Source organism: Prionailurus bengalensis, chromosome C1, assembly GCF_016509475.1.
Source record: "Prionailurus bengalensis isolate Pbe53 chromosome C1, Fcat_Pben_1.1_paternal_pri, whole genome shotgun sequence".
Classification (NCBI taxonomy): Eukaryota; Metazoa; Chordata; class Mammalia; order Carnivora; family Felidae; genus Prionailurus; species Prionailurus bengalensis.
The window spans coordinates 36,541,405-36,557,963 of NC_057345.1; the positions used below are offsets into that span (position 1 = coordinate 36,541,405).

Genomic DNA, 16,559 nt, shown 5'->3' on the forward strand with positions numbered 1-16,559 from the left:
GTTGTGGAAAAATTTCCAGAATATTGTCACTACCCTAAAAGAAACCATGTACTCATTAGCAGTCACACTGTATCCCTCCTCCCCCTGGACCCTAACAAACACTAACCTACTTTCTGTCTCTATATGGATTTGCCTATTCTGGAATTTCACATAAATAGAACACACAATATTGTACAACCTTCTGCATCTGGTTTCTTTCACACTTAGCACATTTTCGAAGTTTGTCCATGTTGTAGCCTGCATCAGTTACTTCATCTTGTGGCCGCATAATATTCTGTCTGGATATACCACATTTTATTTATCCATTCATCGACTAATGGGACAAGTGGATTGTTTCTATTTTTTACTATTATGAATAATGTTGCTCAAACATTTGCCAAGTTTTTTTATGGATTATGTTTTTAGTTCTCTTGGATACAGAGCTAGGATATAGAGCTAGGGGTGGAACTGCTGAGTCATATGGTATCTCTTTTTAACTTTTTGAGAAACTGCCAAACTGTTTTCCAAAGTGGTTACACCATTTCATATTCCTGCCAGCAGTGTATGAGGGTTCCAATTGCTTTGCATCCTTGTCAACACTTGTTATTGTCCATCCTTTTTATTATAATCATTCTAGTATAATCTAGTATAATCTAGTATAATCTCATTGTGGTTCTGATTTGCACTTCCCTAAGGACTAATGATGTGAAGCATCTTTTCATAGACTTATTGACCATTTATATATCTTCTTTAGAGGAATGTCAATCCATTTCCTTTGGATAAGTACCCAGTAGTGGAATTACTGGATCATATGGTAGTTCTATTTTTGAGGAACCACTGCCATACTGTTTTCCAGAGTAGCTGTATGAATTTGCATTCCCACCAACAATGTATAAGGGTTCCTTTTTCTCCATGTCTTCACCAACACTTGCTGATTCTTGCATTTTTTATTTTAGCCATTCTGACAAGTGTAAAGTGATAGCTCATTGGGGCTTTAATTTGCATTTCCCTGATGATGAGTGATGTTAAGCGCCTTTTCATGTGTCTGTTGGCCATCTATATTTCTTCTTTGCAAAAATGTCTATTAATGTTCCCTGCCCATTTTTAATTGCATTATTTGGGGGTTTTTTTTGTGTTGAATTGTATAAATTCTTTATATATTTTGGATATTAACCCCTTATCAGATATGTCATTTGCAAATGTCTTCTCCCATTCAGTAAGTTGCCTTTTTGTTCTGTTGATGATTTCCTTTGCTGTTTAAAAAGACAGGCTTACTGCAGCATTATTTACAATAGCCAAGATATGGAGGCAACCCAAGTCCATCGATACATGAATGAAGAAGATATGAGAGATACATACACATACATACAAAATGGAATATTAGCCATTAAAGAACGAGATCTTACCATTTGCAAAAACATGGATGGACCTGGAAGGTATGATTCGAAGTGAAATCAGAGTAAGACAAATACTATATATGATTTCACTCATATATGGAATTTAAGAAACAAAACAAATGAACAAAGGAAAAAGATTAAAAAAAACCCCAGACCCTTAAGTACAGAGAACTGGTGGTTACCAGAGGTAAGGTGGGTAGGGGGATGGGTGAAATACATGAAGAAGATTAAGACTACACTTATCTTGGTGAATTTTGAGAAATGTATACAATTGTTGGACTATATAATACACCTGAAACTAATAACACTGTATGTTAATTGTACGTGACATTTTGTTTAAATGTCTATCCAAATCACCCATTTTTAAATTGGAACATTTGTTTTTTTCCTGTTAAGAGTTATGATTTAGACATTAGTTGCTTCACAGATATATAATTTACAAATATTTTCTCCCATTCTGTGGGTTTTTTCACTTTGATAGTGCCCTTTGATATAAAAAGTTTTTAGGGGTGCCTGGGTGGCTCATTCAGTTGAGTGTCTGACCTCAAGCTCTGCATTGGGCTCTCTGCTGTCAGTGCAGAGCCCACTTGAGATCCTCTGTCCCCTTCTCTCTCTGCCCCTCCCCTGCTCATGTTTGCTCTCTCTCAAAAATAAAACATTAAAAAGAATAAAGAAGTGTTTAGTTATGGTGAAATCAAATTTATTTCTTCTTTTTTTATTTATTTTTTTAAGGTTTATTCATTTTTGAGAGAGACAGCACAAACAGGGGAGGGGCAGAGAGAGAGGGAGACACAGAATCTGAAGCAGGCTCCAGGCTCTGAGCTGTCTGCACAGAGCCTGACGCAGGGCCAAACCCACAAAACACGAAATCATGACCTGAGCCGAAAAATCGGATGCCTAATCAACTGAGCCACCCAGGTGCCCCTATTTATTTCTTCTTTTGTTGTTTGTGCTTTTGGTTTGTAAGAAACCATTGCCTAATCCAAAGTCACAAGGATTTATGCCTATGTTTTCTAAGTATTCTGTACCTTTAGCTCTTACATTTAAGTCTGTAATCCATTTTATTTATTTTTATTATTTTTTAATGTTTATTTATTTTTGAGAGAGACCACAGAGAGAGAGGGAGACACAGAATATAAGGCAGGCTCCAGGCTCTGAGCTGTCAGCACAGAGCCTAATGTGGGGCTCAAACCCACGAACCATGAGATCGTGACCGGAGCTGAAGTCAGCCGCTTAACCAACTGAGAGTCACTCAGGTGCCCCACTGAGTTATTTTTTATATATGGTGTGAGGCAAGGGTCCAACTTTATTCTTTTGCATGGCTCTCCCATTGTTCCAGCTCCATGTGTTAGAAATGACTATTTTCTCCACATTGAATTGTCCTGAGACCCTTACTGAAAACCAACTGACCATGAATGTAAGAGTTTATTTCTTGTTTCTCAATTCTATTCATTGATCTACATCTGTATCCTTGTTAGCACCTCAGGATTTTTATTACTAAACCTTTGTTGAGTTTTGAAATCGGGATTTCAACTTTTTTCTATTCTTTCCAAGACCATTTTGGCTGTGCTAGATCCCTTGCTCTCTCATGACATTTTGTCAATTTCTGCAAAAATCCAGCTAGGATTTTTTTAATTTTTTAAGTTTATTTTGAGGGAGAGAGCACACGTGTGTGCACAAGCAGGGGAGGGGCAGAGAGAGAGAAGAAGAGAGAATCCTAAGCAGGCTCCATGCTATCAACACAGAACCCAATGCAGGGCTCGATTTTGTGAACTGTGAGATCATGACCTGAGCCAAAATCAAGAGTCAGATGCTCAACCAACTGAGCCACCCAGATGCCCCTGGGATTTTTGATAGGGATTACATTGAACATGTAGATCAATTTGGGAAGTTATTTCCATCTTAACAATATTAAGTCTTTTAATCCATGAGCAGAGGATATCTTTCCACTTATTTAAGGTATCCCTTTAAGTTCTTTTAATAACATTTTATAGTTTTAATCCTAGGTATTTTTGATGATATTACAAATGATATTACATGCCTTCTTCATTTTGTTTTCAGATTGTTTATTACTGGTATTTAGAATCCTGCTCTTTTAACCTGCAACCCTGCCGAACTTTAGCTCTAATAGTTTATATTTTCTTTACCAAACTGGATGCTTTTTCTTTTTATTTTTCTTGCCCAATTACCCTAACTAGAACCTTGTATACAATGATAATTAGAAGTGGTGAGAGTGGATATCTTTGTCTTCTTCCCGACCTTAGGGGAAAGGATTGTCTTTCACCATTAAGTATATTAGCTCTGGGTTTTTCATAGATACTCTTTATCAGGTTGAGGAAGTACCCTCCTATTCCTAGTTTGTTCAGTGCTTTTTTAACTTGAAAGAGCACTAGATTTTGTCAAATGTTTTTGTGAGTCTACTGAAATAATCATGTAATTTTTGTCCATTATCCTATTAATGCAGTATATATTTTGTTGAATTTTTTTTAACATTTGTTTGTTTTTGAGAGAGAGAGAGCACAAGCATGGGAAGAGCAGAGGGAGAGAGGGAGACACAGAATCCTAAGCAGGCTCCAGGCTCTGAGCTGTCAGCACAGAGCCCAACACGGGGCTTGAACCCACGAACTGCAAGATCATGACCTGAGCCAAAGTCGGACATTTGAGGATTTCCCAAATTTCTTTGCATTGTGGTTAGAAATCATATTTTGTGATATTTCAACATACCTCACAATGTTTGAGACGTATTAACGTTTTAAACATACTCTGAGACTCGTGACCTAACCTATGGTTAGGTTGAGTCTCTTGCGAAGGTGTACTTTTTCTCCTTCCTTTAGCCTCAGACTTGACCACATTGAGGTCCACAGCAATGTAGATCTCCCTTGCTTATGAAAACTACCTGCAGTCAAATATCATGCTGGCATTCATGCTGAGGATGGCTGTAAGCAAAAGTCTGGCAACACAAAGAATTCCACTTGTTTACCAGCCATTCTGCCTACAGTAATCTCCCAATATACCTAGAACATTTGCTTAAGTAGTTTTTTAGGAGACTCTCATAGCAAAATTCACATGATTATGTAGTAGGAAGTCACACATGGAACTCACTCGTTTTTTCATTTTAATTTGTTAATGACATCATAAAGAAGCTTAAGAAGAAATTGCTTAACTCTACAGCCTTCTCAGGCTGAAGACCTGCAGCAAGCAATGCCTGTATTCGTAGGTTAGGGATTCAACTCTGATCCTTATTGCCATTTGGGATAAAAAATTTGATTAGGGATAGATCTAGATCAAAAAGGAAGCAGAAGGCTTGAACAATACTATAAAACAACTAGACCTCACTGACCTATCCAGAACACTACACCTAACAACTGCAGAATACACATTCTTCTCAAGTGCACGTGAAACATCATCCAGGATAGACCAGAGGTTAGGCCACGAGTCTCAATACGTTTAAAACATTAATACGTCTCAAACGTTGAGAGATATGTTGAAATCTCACATAATATGATTTCTAACCACAATGCAAAGAACCTGGAAATCAAGCGTCCGACTTCAGCTCAGGTCATGATCTCACGGTTTGGGAGTTCGAGCCCCACATTGGGCTCTGTGCTGATAGCTCAGAGCCTGGAGCCTGCACTGGATTCTGTGTCTCCCTCTCTCTCTGCCCCTCCCCCACTCTCATTCTGTCTCTCTCATAAACATTAAAACCTGTTTTCAAAAAGGAAACTAATAGAATAGACTTTTCCAAACAAAGTCATAAAATCATCTTATGGAAAATACCCAATATTTTCTCTCAGTACCCCAACAGAATACTATTTAAGTATAAAATTGATATAGTTTTTCTTCTGAAGTAAAAACAGTTCTTAATCAAGCCTTACTTAAACTGACACTGAAGCCCAAATTAGACATGAGGAGACTACTAAAGAATTATGTGATCTTTTCAATTGAAGAACTCACATTACTTTTCACAAATACCTGAAATCCAGTAGTAACATTGCAGGGCCTAATCTACTTACCATTTAAATTAAATTCCCCCAGGCGTGCCTGGGTGGCTCAGTTGGTTAAGCTCCGACTCAGGTTATGATCTCATGGTTTGTGAGTTGGAGCTCCGCAGCATGGGACTCTATGCTGACAGCTTGGAGCCTGGAGCCTGCTTCAGATGCTGTGTCTCCCTCTCTCTGTCTACCTCTCCCCCACTCATTCTCTCTCCCTCTCTCAAAAATGAATAAACATTAAAAAAATTTTTTTTAATTTTTTAAAAAAATTAAAATCCCCTAAAGAATTTCAGATATAATTTCTCCTAAAGCAACAAACTGTTTTCCTTGTACAAATATTAATGGTCTAAGCCATGGGTCCTCATTACTGTATTTGAAATAATTTTAACTGAATTTGATGAGGGGCTGAGTTTCTATTAATCAATGCAAAAGTTTTCAAAAGGTTAACCCCCCAGAGAAGACTTACACCACAGAGCAAGCATAACATCCTTTCTTGCTACTCTCACGAATTAAGAATGCACCATCAGGTTTCCCATAAAGCAAGTCCTCTGCTTGTACTCGATTGATATCCTCAACAAACCAGGTTTTCTCATCATAATGGGGCAGGTTTTCATCTTCCTCATTGATAAAATAGGTCCTAAAAATTAAATGTTAAAATGTTATTCTAACAATCAGGTTACTTTAGATCTAAAAGCAAACTCATGAATAAGACACTCTTCTAAATCTTTAACCACAAAATGACAAAGTGAAACAATAATTACTTACATGGTTTTTAACAACTTCATTGTTTGCTATGGTGCAGAAAGCACAAAAATCACATGTCTCATCCAATCAGCTGACACATGAATGTCTGAATGTGCAATGCTTATGCACCTAGGTTTCATGTGGCTCAGCAGGTCTCTGACCTTAAGTACTCTTCAAGTAATTCAATTCAAGAGGTGCAAAGTTCTTGATTCAATGTCCTCAAGTGACAATGAGAACCAACATTTAGCATGTATGAAGAGGGCTCATGTCTTATATTGGGAACAAAACCCTCTGACAGAAAGGTAAATAACTTACTCATCAGCATCTTCATTCTTGATTCCCAGCCAGGCATTTAGGCGTTTCTGTCTGACTCCTTTGTGATTGAGCCATCTGCCAGAGGGAAGACACCAGTGTCAGTATCTGTGCCAACTCTGCCCAAAGTAGACATGTCCAAGCCAACCAAATTTCCAGAGTCCAGGAACCTTTTATTTTAACCCATTCCCACTAAGAATGGCCAGAGATTTCCTTAAACTAGTTTCTCCTTAACTTTTCCTTCAACTTTCTGCAAAAAAGCAGAAACACAGGGAGGTACCTGAAATTAGGCACTTACCTCATTTTTCAATTTTCCTGTTCTAGAAGGTTGTACCACCATAAGCACACATACACTTGCACTCAAACAGAAAGTGACATGTGTTTCTGAAATCATTAGTTACATGAGCATGGTGTCACATTAGCAATCTCCACTAAGCCAGAAGACTGAAGTCCTGGATGGCCTACTATATTGAGTTAAACATTCCAAAACAATTTCAAGGCCTATTATTTGCACCTAAGCAAGCCACAAGAAATTCATGGTGACAATCTGAGTAATTAATATAAATTTACTTTATCACTAGGCAAATCATAGTATTTTTAAATATACCAAACCAACACTTTAGATGCAAAACAACATAAACCATTACATTTAGTTCTTTTGACATGGCCACTGGTCTAAAACTTGAGTATAAAAACTCTTTCATCACCATCCTCCAACCAGGCTCCTGATCACTCAGGTCTCATCATAAACATCATCTCTCTGGGAGGACTGCCCTAATCATCCCAATGAATGCTATCCCCTTGCTATTCTCTATACTTTACCTTATCACCTTCATAGCACTTTCCTGAGATTATTTTGTATTTTCACTTATGTTTGTCTTCCCCACTAAAATGTAAGCTGCTTTAAAGAAAGGAGTCTGGGGGCGCCTGGGTGGCGCAGTCGGTTAAGCGTCCGACTTCAGCCAGGTCACGATCTCGCGGTCCGCGAGTTCGAGCCCCGCGTCAGGCTCTGGGCTGATGGCTCAGAGCCTGGAGCCTGTTTCCGATTCTGTGTCTCCCTCTCTCTCTGCCCCTCCCCCATTCATGTTCTGTCTCTCTCTGTCCCAAAAATAAATAAACGTTGAAAAAAAAAAATTAAAAAAAAAAAAAAAAAGAAAAGAAAGGAGTCTGTCCTGTTGTTCATGTCCCCACTGCTGAAAACAGTGCCAGCACCTAGTAGATATTCAACAAATACTTCCCTAAACACCCTATGTGTCTTTACCACCAGGTGATGATTTATCACACATGATGTGAGCTCTCTTTTATATTTAACCTACATTATTTGTTAAAGGAGCTTTCAAGGTTTAGTTTGCCTTACTTATTCATGCCTCTTGGGATGGTATATTTCTTTTTTTTTTTAAGCATTTTTTTTATTTTTGAGACAGAGACAGAGCATGAATGGGGGAGGGGCAGAGAGAGAGGGAGACACAGAATCGAAAGCAGGCTCCAGGCTCTGAGCCATCAGCCCAGAGCCCGACGCGGGGCTCGAACTCGCGGATCGCAAGATCATGACCTGAGCTGAAGTCGGACGCTTAACCGACTGAGCCACCCAGGCGCCCCAAGGGATGGTATATTTCTTAATCTCATCACTTTCCAGAGAAAACAAGGGCTTCCATTAATTCCATTGGTCCATGGCATAAGTCTTCTTCTTGGGCCTTTCTTCAGTTTCACTATGTGACCAGAACCACATAAGCTTTCCAAGAGTAGACACACCCTAATTTTAGACAAGGGTACTTCCTTGCCTTCTTTCCAAAGTTCTTCTGTATGCTAGGTGTACTTGCTGGACTTTTTTTTTTTTTTTTTTTTGGCCACAATAGCAAACTGAAATGATCCCTAAAGAGGAGTTACTAAAAACTATTCAGCACAGCATAGTTGTAATTGTTTGCCCTCAAAACTTATCACCTTAAATTTTACTCTACTGAAACTCAACAGCTACTGTTCCAACCTCTAAGCTTTTATTTTCTCCCCACTCTCTTTCTCACACAAAGAAACCCTGAAGCCTACAGAAAACCCTTACTCTGTCTTCTGCCATGAGTTTGAATAAAGTTATGTTACATGCTTGAAAGTCACCCATAAACATATTTCATAACATTCATTACCTAGAACAAAACCTAATCCATTTTCCTTTTTCATGGATTCTTTCCTTCTATAAAAGTCATTTGTTCTAAAAATCTAACACCTTGTTCTGATGATATATCTTTCAATCTATATTTAAATAATGTCCCTATATCTAACTAAACCATATAGTTTTCCATAATATTAAATAGTTGGGTTTTAACTATTTAAATCCTTAGGTCAAATTATCTTGCATGCCTGCCATCAGCACATTTCTATTACTTCAGAGTTTCATTTCTTAAATATAAAAACCCTTTAATAGACTGTCCTATATACTTATTTGTAGGCCCCCACTATTAGTGTCCTTGTCTATGCCTATGAGGGGTAGTTTCTATTTCTGTGGTTCTATGTAATCAAAGATTCTGGTTTTTGTATGTAGGTGTCACAGATTATGAGTCTGGAGTTCTCTCTTGTGCAAGAGAGTGGACACAGAATTGAATAGGAGGAAGGCTAATGTCCAGGAGAAGACAAGAGCCCCGAATAGGGGCTTCATCTCCGTATTTATTGGGCTCACAAGATATTACCCATGTGGTGAACATGAAGAAAACAAGATCTTACACACATGGCCATGGAGAAAACAATCAGTCCGTAATCGTAAACTTGTGTGTGCAAGAAGCAAAGGGTCTGAGGGGCAAATGGAGTTTGTGATTAAAGTACAATAGTATTCTGGCGTCAGACGGAAAGTAATTTCACTCATGATCCCATTTACAGTATCTCGCTAGCTAACCTCGGGAGTTTTCACCCCATGGTGGTGGCTTTCCACCCTAAGCCCCATTTATAGGCAAACATTATTTTCCCACATATAGGCAAACATTAACCTGTACTTTTTAAGCTACACCACACTGCCCACACCACACCCACCCTCTGAAATTTCCATTTGTATGGACTGGAGTCTAGAATGCTACATTCTGATTTGCCCCACACGCTGACTTTAGGTAAACTCTGGTATTGCCAACTACTAACCAGGATTGCTTTCCTAAATTCTTATAATCTCACTGGCTGGTTTCTTAATTACAAATCTCTTCTACCTCTAACATGTCTAGTGCCAGCAGTAATGTGGGGCTGGGGTTTTCTCCCATACGGGCTCAGATTACTCACACAAGGTGCTGATCTCGGATCTTGCGCAGCTGGATCAGGTCAGGTTTGATACTGTTCATTTTTTTATCTATTTCTCGGTTGTCCAAAGCTTGTTTCTTCAAATCTTGCTCTAGACGCATTTTGCTATCATGAATCTCACCCAGACGTGATTTCAATTTGTCATAATTCATCATAATTCTGTGAAAACATTTGACATATTAAGGCTAAGCCAGGAACCAAACAGAAGCATTCTATAGTATGAGCATAGTCCTAGTATCTTAGGTGTGGTGGATATTTGTTGTTTTTGCCTGGTCCATATCCATTCTTGCTCTTGGTAATGGCACCTTGATGTTCCCTGTAGGTAAGGGCTCCCTGCCCCCATCTCAGAGTCATGATGAATATTCACACAACCCAGCCTGGGCAATAAAAGTATTCCACCATTACATCCTATCGCCACACTCAGACCACAGTGACTAGTTCAGGAATGAGAATAATACCCGAATTGACCCAATGAGAGTCAATTCTAGGACTTTTGCTAGAACTATTATAAACAGAGATTCTCTCTTTCCACTCAATTGCTAAGTTATAAATATGTGATTCTAGGACTCCCAGCAGCTATACCACCAACCTCATAGGGAAAGCCTGCCTAAGGATGAAGCCAACACAGAGAAAACCTAAGGCAAAACACAGGGTATAAGAGAGAATACTGATGACCTTGTTTGGGCCCTGGATCCAGCCATGACTAAACAAGTAAAGCTCTATGTATGATATTCAAGAGGTAGCACAATATAACAGTTAAGAGCAACAGCTTTGGAGTCAGGCTGCCTAAGTTTGAATCTCTGCCCTGCCACTTGTGTGGCTATGGGCAAGTTACCTAACCTCTTTGTGCCTTTATCTCCTCATTTGTTTAAATGGGCCCTACAATAGTACCTACTTCACTAAATTATTATGTGAATTAAATGTAGTAATACATCTAAAAGGACTAAACAGTGCCTGGTACATCCTGGTAAGCACTCAGCAGATAATGGCCCTAAGCTTTTCTAGCACACAAAGTTTTGCTGTGCTCTGAAGACAATTGTCTGTGTCACTCATTTGTCACTTAATATAATACATGGTTTTATATTCATGTTAAAACTTCTTCATCAGATACTTTACCTCCCTTTGCAACTGAACCACAAGTTCTTTTCTATTTCTTCATCTTAATAATAATGCCATTTATTGATATCATACGCCAACATACATACACACACATGCCTTTCTGCAACATAAGTATACATGTATGTGTCTATCACTTGATTCTCAACGCATTTCAAAAAGATATTATCCAGTTTACGGAGGAGGAAATGGGCTTAGAGAATTAAGTAACTTACCCAAGGTTACACAACTAGTACGTGGTCAATACAGAATCCAAGCCCATGGTTTTAATGGTTTTAACCATTAAGCTATCCTGCCTCAACAGCACTTAGCCCTATTCTTATGCACACAGAAGTTCACTGACACTTTGATACTAGTATGAGAAGTAATTATGCCTTTCCCTTGCAAATGATTCATTTTTATCTACTATCCACTTTTTCATTCCTCATCCCACTGTTACTTGGCTCGGTCTCCCAATATTCCACTAAATTTGCTATGATAAAGGCTTCCAATATCCTTTTAGTTGCCAGACCCAATATTTCTCATGCTGCACACTCTCTGTGTAATCTCATTCTTAGTATAACTTTACACTTATAACCTTAGTATAACCTACACACTTATGCCTCCCAAATCCTTTCTGTACCTTGAGTTCCAAAACCAAATAACCAGCTGCCTGCTTCTCAGACAACTCCATTTGGTTTCTCACAGGAACTTCAAATTCATTGGTTCCAACCCTGAACTTTCCTCACGTACTTTCTATTTTAGTAAATAACACCATTCCTTAGTCTAAGAAATAATCTAGGAATCCTAGAAATCTAGGAGTAATCTTTGACTTCTCCCACACCTACCATATCTAGTCAGGTATCAAGTCCTCAGTATTTCCATTAATTCCCCCTCCTTTCCTGCCATTGCTCTGGTTCAGGCCCTCACCATCATTTAACCTGATGACCACAAACACTGCAGTCACCTGCAAGAGTCAAGCTGGTCTTCCTGCCCATAGTCTTGTTCAGCCTCCAATTTATTCTCAGACTGCTGCTGTTTATTTTCAGTTCAACAAATATTCAGTGAGCATCACCATGTACGTTCAGGTACCATAACAGATGCTGGAGCTATCAGGGAAAATAAGCCACCATCCTTATTTGACCAACAAGCTTGCAGTTTAGTGGGTGTGACATTTGGCAAAGTCACGGTAGGAATCAGGACCAGATACTGTAGGGGTAGGGACAAAAAGCTCCTAAACCAGTCTAGAAAATCAGGGAAATTTTTCTTAAAAAAGTCATGTGTAAGCTAAATCCTAAAGGATGAGCAGGAGTTAAAAATTTGGAGGGACATAGAAGGAACACAGAACAGAGGCAGTTCAATTTGGTGCCATTAGTGGGAACAGCAAATAGTTCCATATAGCAGGACTGTGAAGTTTACAGGGGTAAAAGCAGACACAACAGAGATTATTGGGGAAGAAAAGAAGTCTCTTCTCATTGATGCACTTGGAAGTGTTAGATAGATTTACCGTTCAATTTCCTTTTCATTCCCCTCTCTGCGAAATCGCTCGATATATTCTTTGCTATGCTGTTCTTGTGTGTGACACTGCTCTTCAAATATTTTAATTGTTTCATTAAAAGCTTCTATTGCAGTCCTTTTCATCTGTATTTCCTACAAAGGAGAAAAAGAAAAGACATACACTTTATCTTTTTTTTTTTTTCTGGTAATCTTGGTCTTAAATCTTGTAATTCTAATTACAATTCCATAGAAAATGAAAGATGGCTAAAACAACTCTTACTTATTTAACTCCCACCCTTAATACTTATATGCAAAATACATCACTCAAACCCTAAAATAGAAGAAAAAAACTATTACTTGAAATATAGCTGAGATCCACAAAAAGGCCTGAGTTGCTTAGATTAACCCTAAACACTTTCAGATATTTTTTTTAATGTTTGTTTATTTTGATATAGAGAGAAGACATGTGTGCACAAGCGGAAGAGAGAGAATCCCAAGGAGGCTCCATGCTGTTGGGCTCAATCTCACAAACTGTGAGATCATGACCTGAGTTGAAATCAAGAGTCCAATGCTTAACCGACTGAGCCACCCAAGTGCCCTGAACACTTTGAAGACAAAGATAAAATTATGTTTTTTCACTCATCGTAGTGCTGACCCCCAAAAGGCGCTGAAGAAGTGAATGGATACAGTGGAGGAGTCCATACACCAACGTACAAAGCCTTATTCCCAGAAAAGTCCTATAGAGTCTATTTATTCTTATTATCATTTCTAAAACATGTAGTTTTTCTAAACAGATTCATCAGTAGATTAATCTCAGAAGCAGAAAATGAGGGGTGCCTGGATGGTTCAATCAGTAGAGCATCAGACGCTTAACCTCAGGGTTATACATTTGAGCCCCACATTGGGCATACAAATTACTCAACAATAAAAAAAATCTTAAATTTTTTTTTAATGTTTATTCTTGAGAGAGACAGAGACAGAGCATGAGTCGGGGAAGGGCAGAGAGAGAGGGAGACAAATCTGAAGCAACTTCCAGGCCCCACACTGCCAGCACACAGCCCGACACAGGGTTCAAACCCACGAACTGTGAGATCATGACCTGATCCAAAGTCGGACACTTAACCGACTGAGCCACCCAGACGCTCCCCAAAAAATCTTTAAAAAGAAAAGGAAAAGCAGAAAAGGAAAGGGGGAAGAATAGCAGCTAAGTCAGATGCAGAGGAGCATCTGGGTGGCTCAGTAGGTTAAACGTCTGACTTCGGCTCAGGTCATGATCCCAAGGTTTGGGAGTTCAAGCCCTACATCAGGCACTCTACTGTCAGCGCACAGCCTGTTTCAGATCTTCTGTCCCCCTCTCTCTGCCCCTCCCCTGCTGGTTTGCTCTCTCTCTCTCTCTCTCTCAAAATAAATAAACTTAAAAAAAATAAAATTATATGCAGAATAAGATGAAAAACTAAAAACTTCACAAACAAATGCCCAGTAGGCTAAAGCCATTTAGCACTAGGATAAGTAGTCCTATGCATTTTGATGAGCTCTGAGGTTTTTTTAGACTTCAGCATCTGAACTCAGATTCCCCCAAATCTTCAGAGGGTTAAAATTTTGTACAATTTGGGGCGCCTGGGTGGCGCAGTCGGTTAAGCGTCCGACTTCAGCCAGGTCACAATCTCGCGGTCCGTGAGTTCGAGCCCCGCGTCAGGCTCTGGGCTGATGGCTCGGAGCCTGGAGCCTGTTTCCGATTCTGTGTCTCCCTCTCTCTCTGCCCCTCCCCCGTTCATGCTCTGTCTCTCTCTGTCCCAAAAATAAATAAACGTTGAAAAAATATTTTTTTTTAATTTTGTACAATTTATATTAGAAAGTCAAGAAATATTTTAAAGGTCTAGAAAATTGCTATCCTGAATATTTACAGTTTTTAAAGTTTGGTGTTTATGGGATAATTCCTCAAAACTATCCAGCATTGATTAATTTTAACAAATGATTACCGAGAATCCACTATACAGAAAGTACAGTCTGGTGGTAAAGAGATTAATAAAACATGAAGCCTGCCCTCCAGGTTTCAGAACACACTGGTGAAACAGATTTCCGAACTCTGATAAGGTTTTGTTCCATGTCATGGCAGAGACAATCAAATCAGGGTGAATTACTTCTTTACAGAGGCTTCATGGAGGCTACAAGAACCTTATGATGTTCCATATGCTTGAAGTTATACATATCTCAAATAGTGCTGTAAACTTATTGGAATGCCCATATCTAAATATCTAGCTACAAATTCTGCAACTCTCAAATTACAGTGGAGGGTCTTGGCTCCCTTGCAAGATCAAAAATTACCTATGAAGCCCTGGCCCTATATCCTTAAAGAAGACACTAATAATTCAGACTTTACTATAACTGGTGTTTGTGTTGGTAGGTAAAGCAGCAAAGGGAAAATATTTATAGCATTGCCGAAGCAGCAGCTGCCCCATAAACAATGTCACAATACCTACCACAAAAAAACTGTAAATCTACCTATATCTACACCCCTTCTCTCCTTTCTCCTCTCCAGCCCTTCTTATGGTTCCTTCTCATCAGCATACAAACAGGTTCTAGTAACACCACTTTGAAAAAATAATCCCTTAACCCTAAATTCTCTTCCAGTCAATTAAGTTCCTTGAACAAACTATCTATATAGGCTGTCTCTCTTTCCTCATCTCTCATTCTCACTCCAACTCACTCTTTTCTGGCTTCTGTACCTACCATTCCACAGAGACTGTCTTTCCAAGGTTATCAATGATCTCATTGCCCAATTCCTGTCCCCTATCCCAATCCATCCCTAAATCCTATCAATTCCTCCTAATTACATGTAATCCAGATGTCAAATATCCCCACATGCAATCTATTCTCATCCTGTGCCAACTATGACTCAGGATACACCATCTCTTCCCATTCTCTGCGAAGAATTCACTTCCAACAAAGCAATCCAAATTTTATCTAAGGTTTCACAGAAACCTTAGGCAGTCTATAACACTTATAAATATTGAAACATTTATAAACAGAGGAGATCAATTCTTTAACTTCCCTTTAACACTCACTATCCTCACTGTCCCAGCACATCTCCTGTACTGCTAATAATCACTGGATCTTCCTCTTCCTCCACCTCCCAAAGCCTTAAACCTCATGGCTCTTCTCTGCTCAGCCATCTTACGTCTTTCTCTCAGTTCTCGCACACCCAGATTTAGCCCTCTCCTAGCTTCAACTTAGTGGTTTTTGCAGTTTCCTCCATCTACTCCCATACCCAGCTCCCCAACCAAGGATTCCAAGTCCAGAATGCAGTCTCACACCAGCTGCTCAGAACTCATACTCTGTGGTTAAATCCCCAGTATTACTGAGCATGCGGACAACATGTGGAGCCTTCTTCGCTTCCTCCAGTCATGACAAGAAAGCGGAAATGCAGTTCTAGGGGCACCTGGGTGACTCAGTCACTTACGCATCTGACTCTTGATTTCAGCTCAGGTCATGATCCTCACAGTTGGTAAGATCAAGCCCCACATCAGGCTCTGAGCTGACAGTATGGCCCCTGCTTGAGATTCTCTCCCTCTTTCTCTGCTATTCCCCAGCTCATGTGCACACCTTGTTGAGATGACAACCTTTGAGCAAAGACTTGAAGGAGGGGAGGGGGTTAGCCAGCTGACTATCTGGGCAGGCGGTGCAGTGGGGGAGTGTTTCAGGCAAGGAAGTGGCCAGTAAAACACTCAAAGGTAGGAAGCAGGTCTAGTATATTTGAAGAACAGCAAAGAGGATAGCATGGTTGGAGAAGAGAGAAGTAATGAGGCCAGAAAGGAAGAGGAGCGCAGATTATGCTGGGCACTGTAGAAAGCACTCTGGCTTTCCTATGTGTAAACCGTGGAACCACAGACAGGTGTTAAAGGAGTACTGTGATCCTACCTAGGTTTTACAAGTATAGGTTTCCCCTACATAGAGTTCCTATGAAACCTTTCACAAGCCAAAATGGCATAAAGCAAAGAAACAATTAACATTAATTTACATGGAAAAAATTTTTGCAGTGTTCCCAAACTCAAAAAATAACTTCTCTTAGGCTTTTTTTTCTGAATACCTTAGGACACATCTTACTAACAGGTGCACAAAGTAAATGGAGAGAAGCACAGATGCTCACAGACACAGTTCAAAGCTATAGCGGCTTGATGCTAAGATGCTGAGTGTAGTTCCCGGGGAGGGAACTTGGCAGCACCATTCCCACTGCTTGGGGTGCACACTGCCTTTGTAACAGCTTGATGCAAAA

The 16,559-nt window shown here is 39.5% G+C and overlaps 1 protein-coding gene across 1 annotated transcript in view; it reads right to left on the reverse strand.

Annotated features, from left to right (window-relative positions):
• Window positions 1-16,559, reverse strand: part of PIK3R3 (phosphoinositide-3-kinase regulatory subunit 3) — a 132,506-nt gene that overhangs the window by 3,798 nt on the left and 112,149 nt on the right. The window contains exons 6-9 of the mRNA XM_043574855.1: window positions 12,297-12,439; window positions 9,677-9,853; window positions 6,428-6,502; window positions 5,835-6,005 (exon numbers count right to left, since the gene is read on the reverse strand). Of these exons, the coding sequence (XP_043430790.1) occupies window positions 5,835-6,005; window positions 6,428-6,502; window positions 9,677-9,853; window positions 12,297-12,439 (566 nt within the window). The remainder of the gene's footprint in view (window positions 1-5,834; window positions 6,006-6,427; window positions 6,503-9,676; window positions 9,854-12,296; window positions 12,440-16,559) is intronic.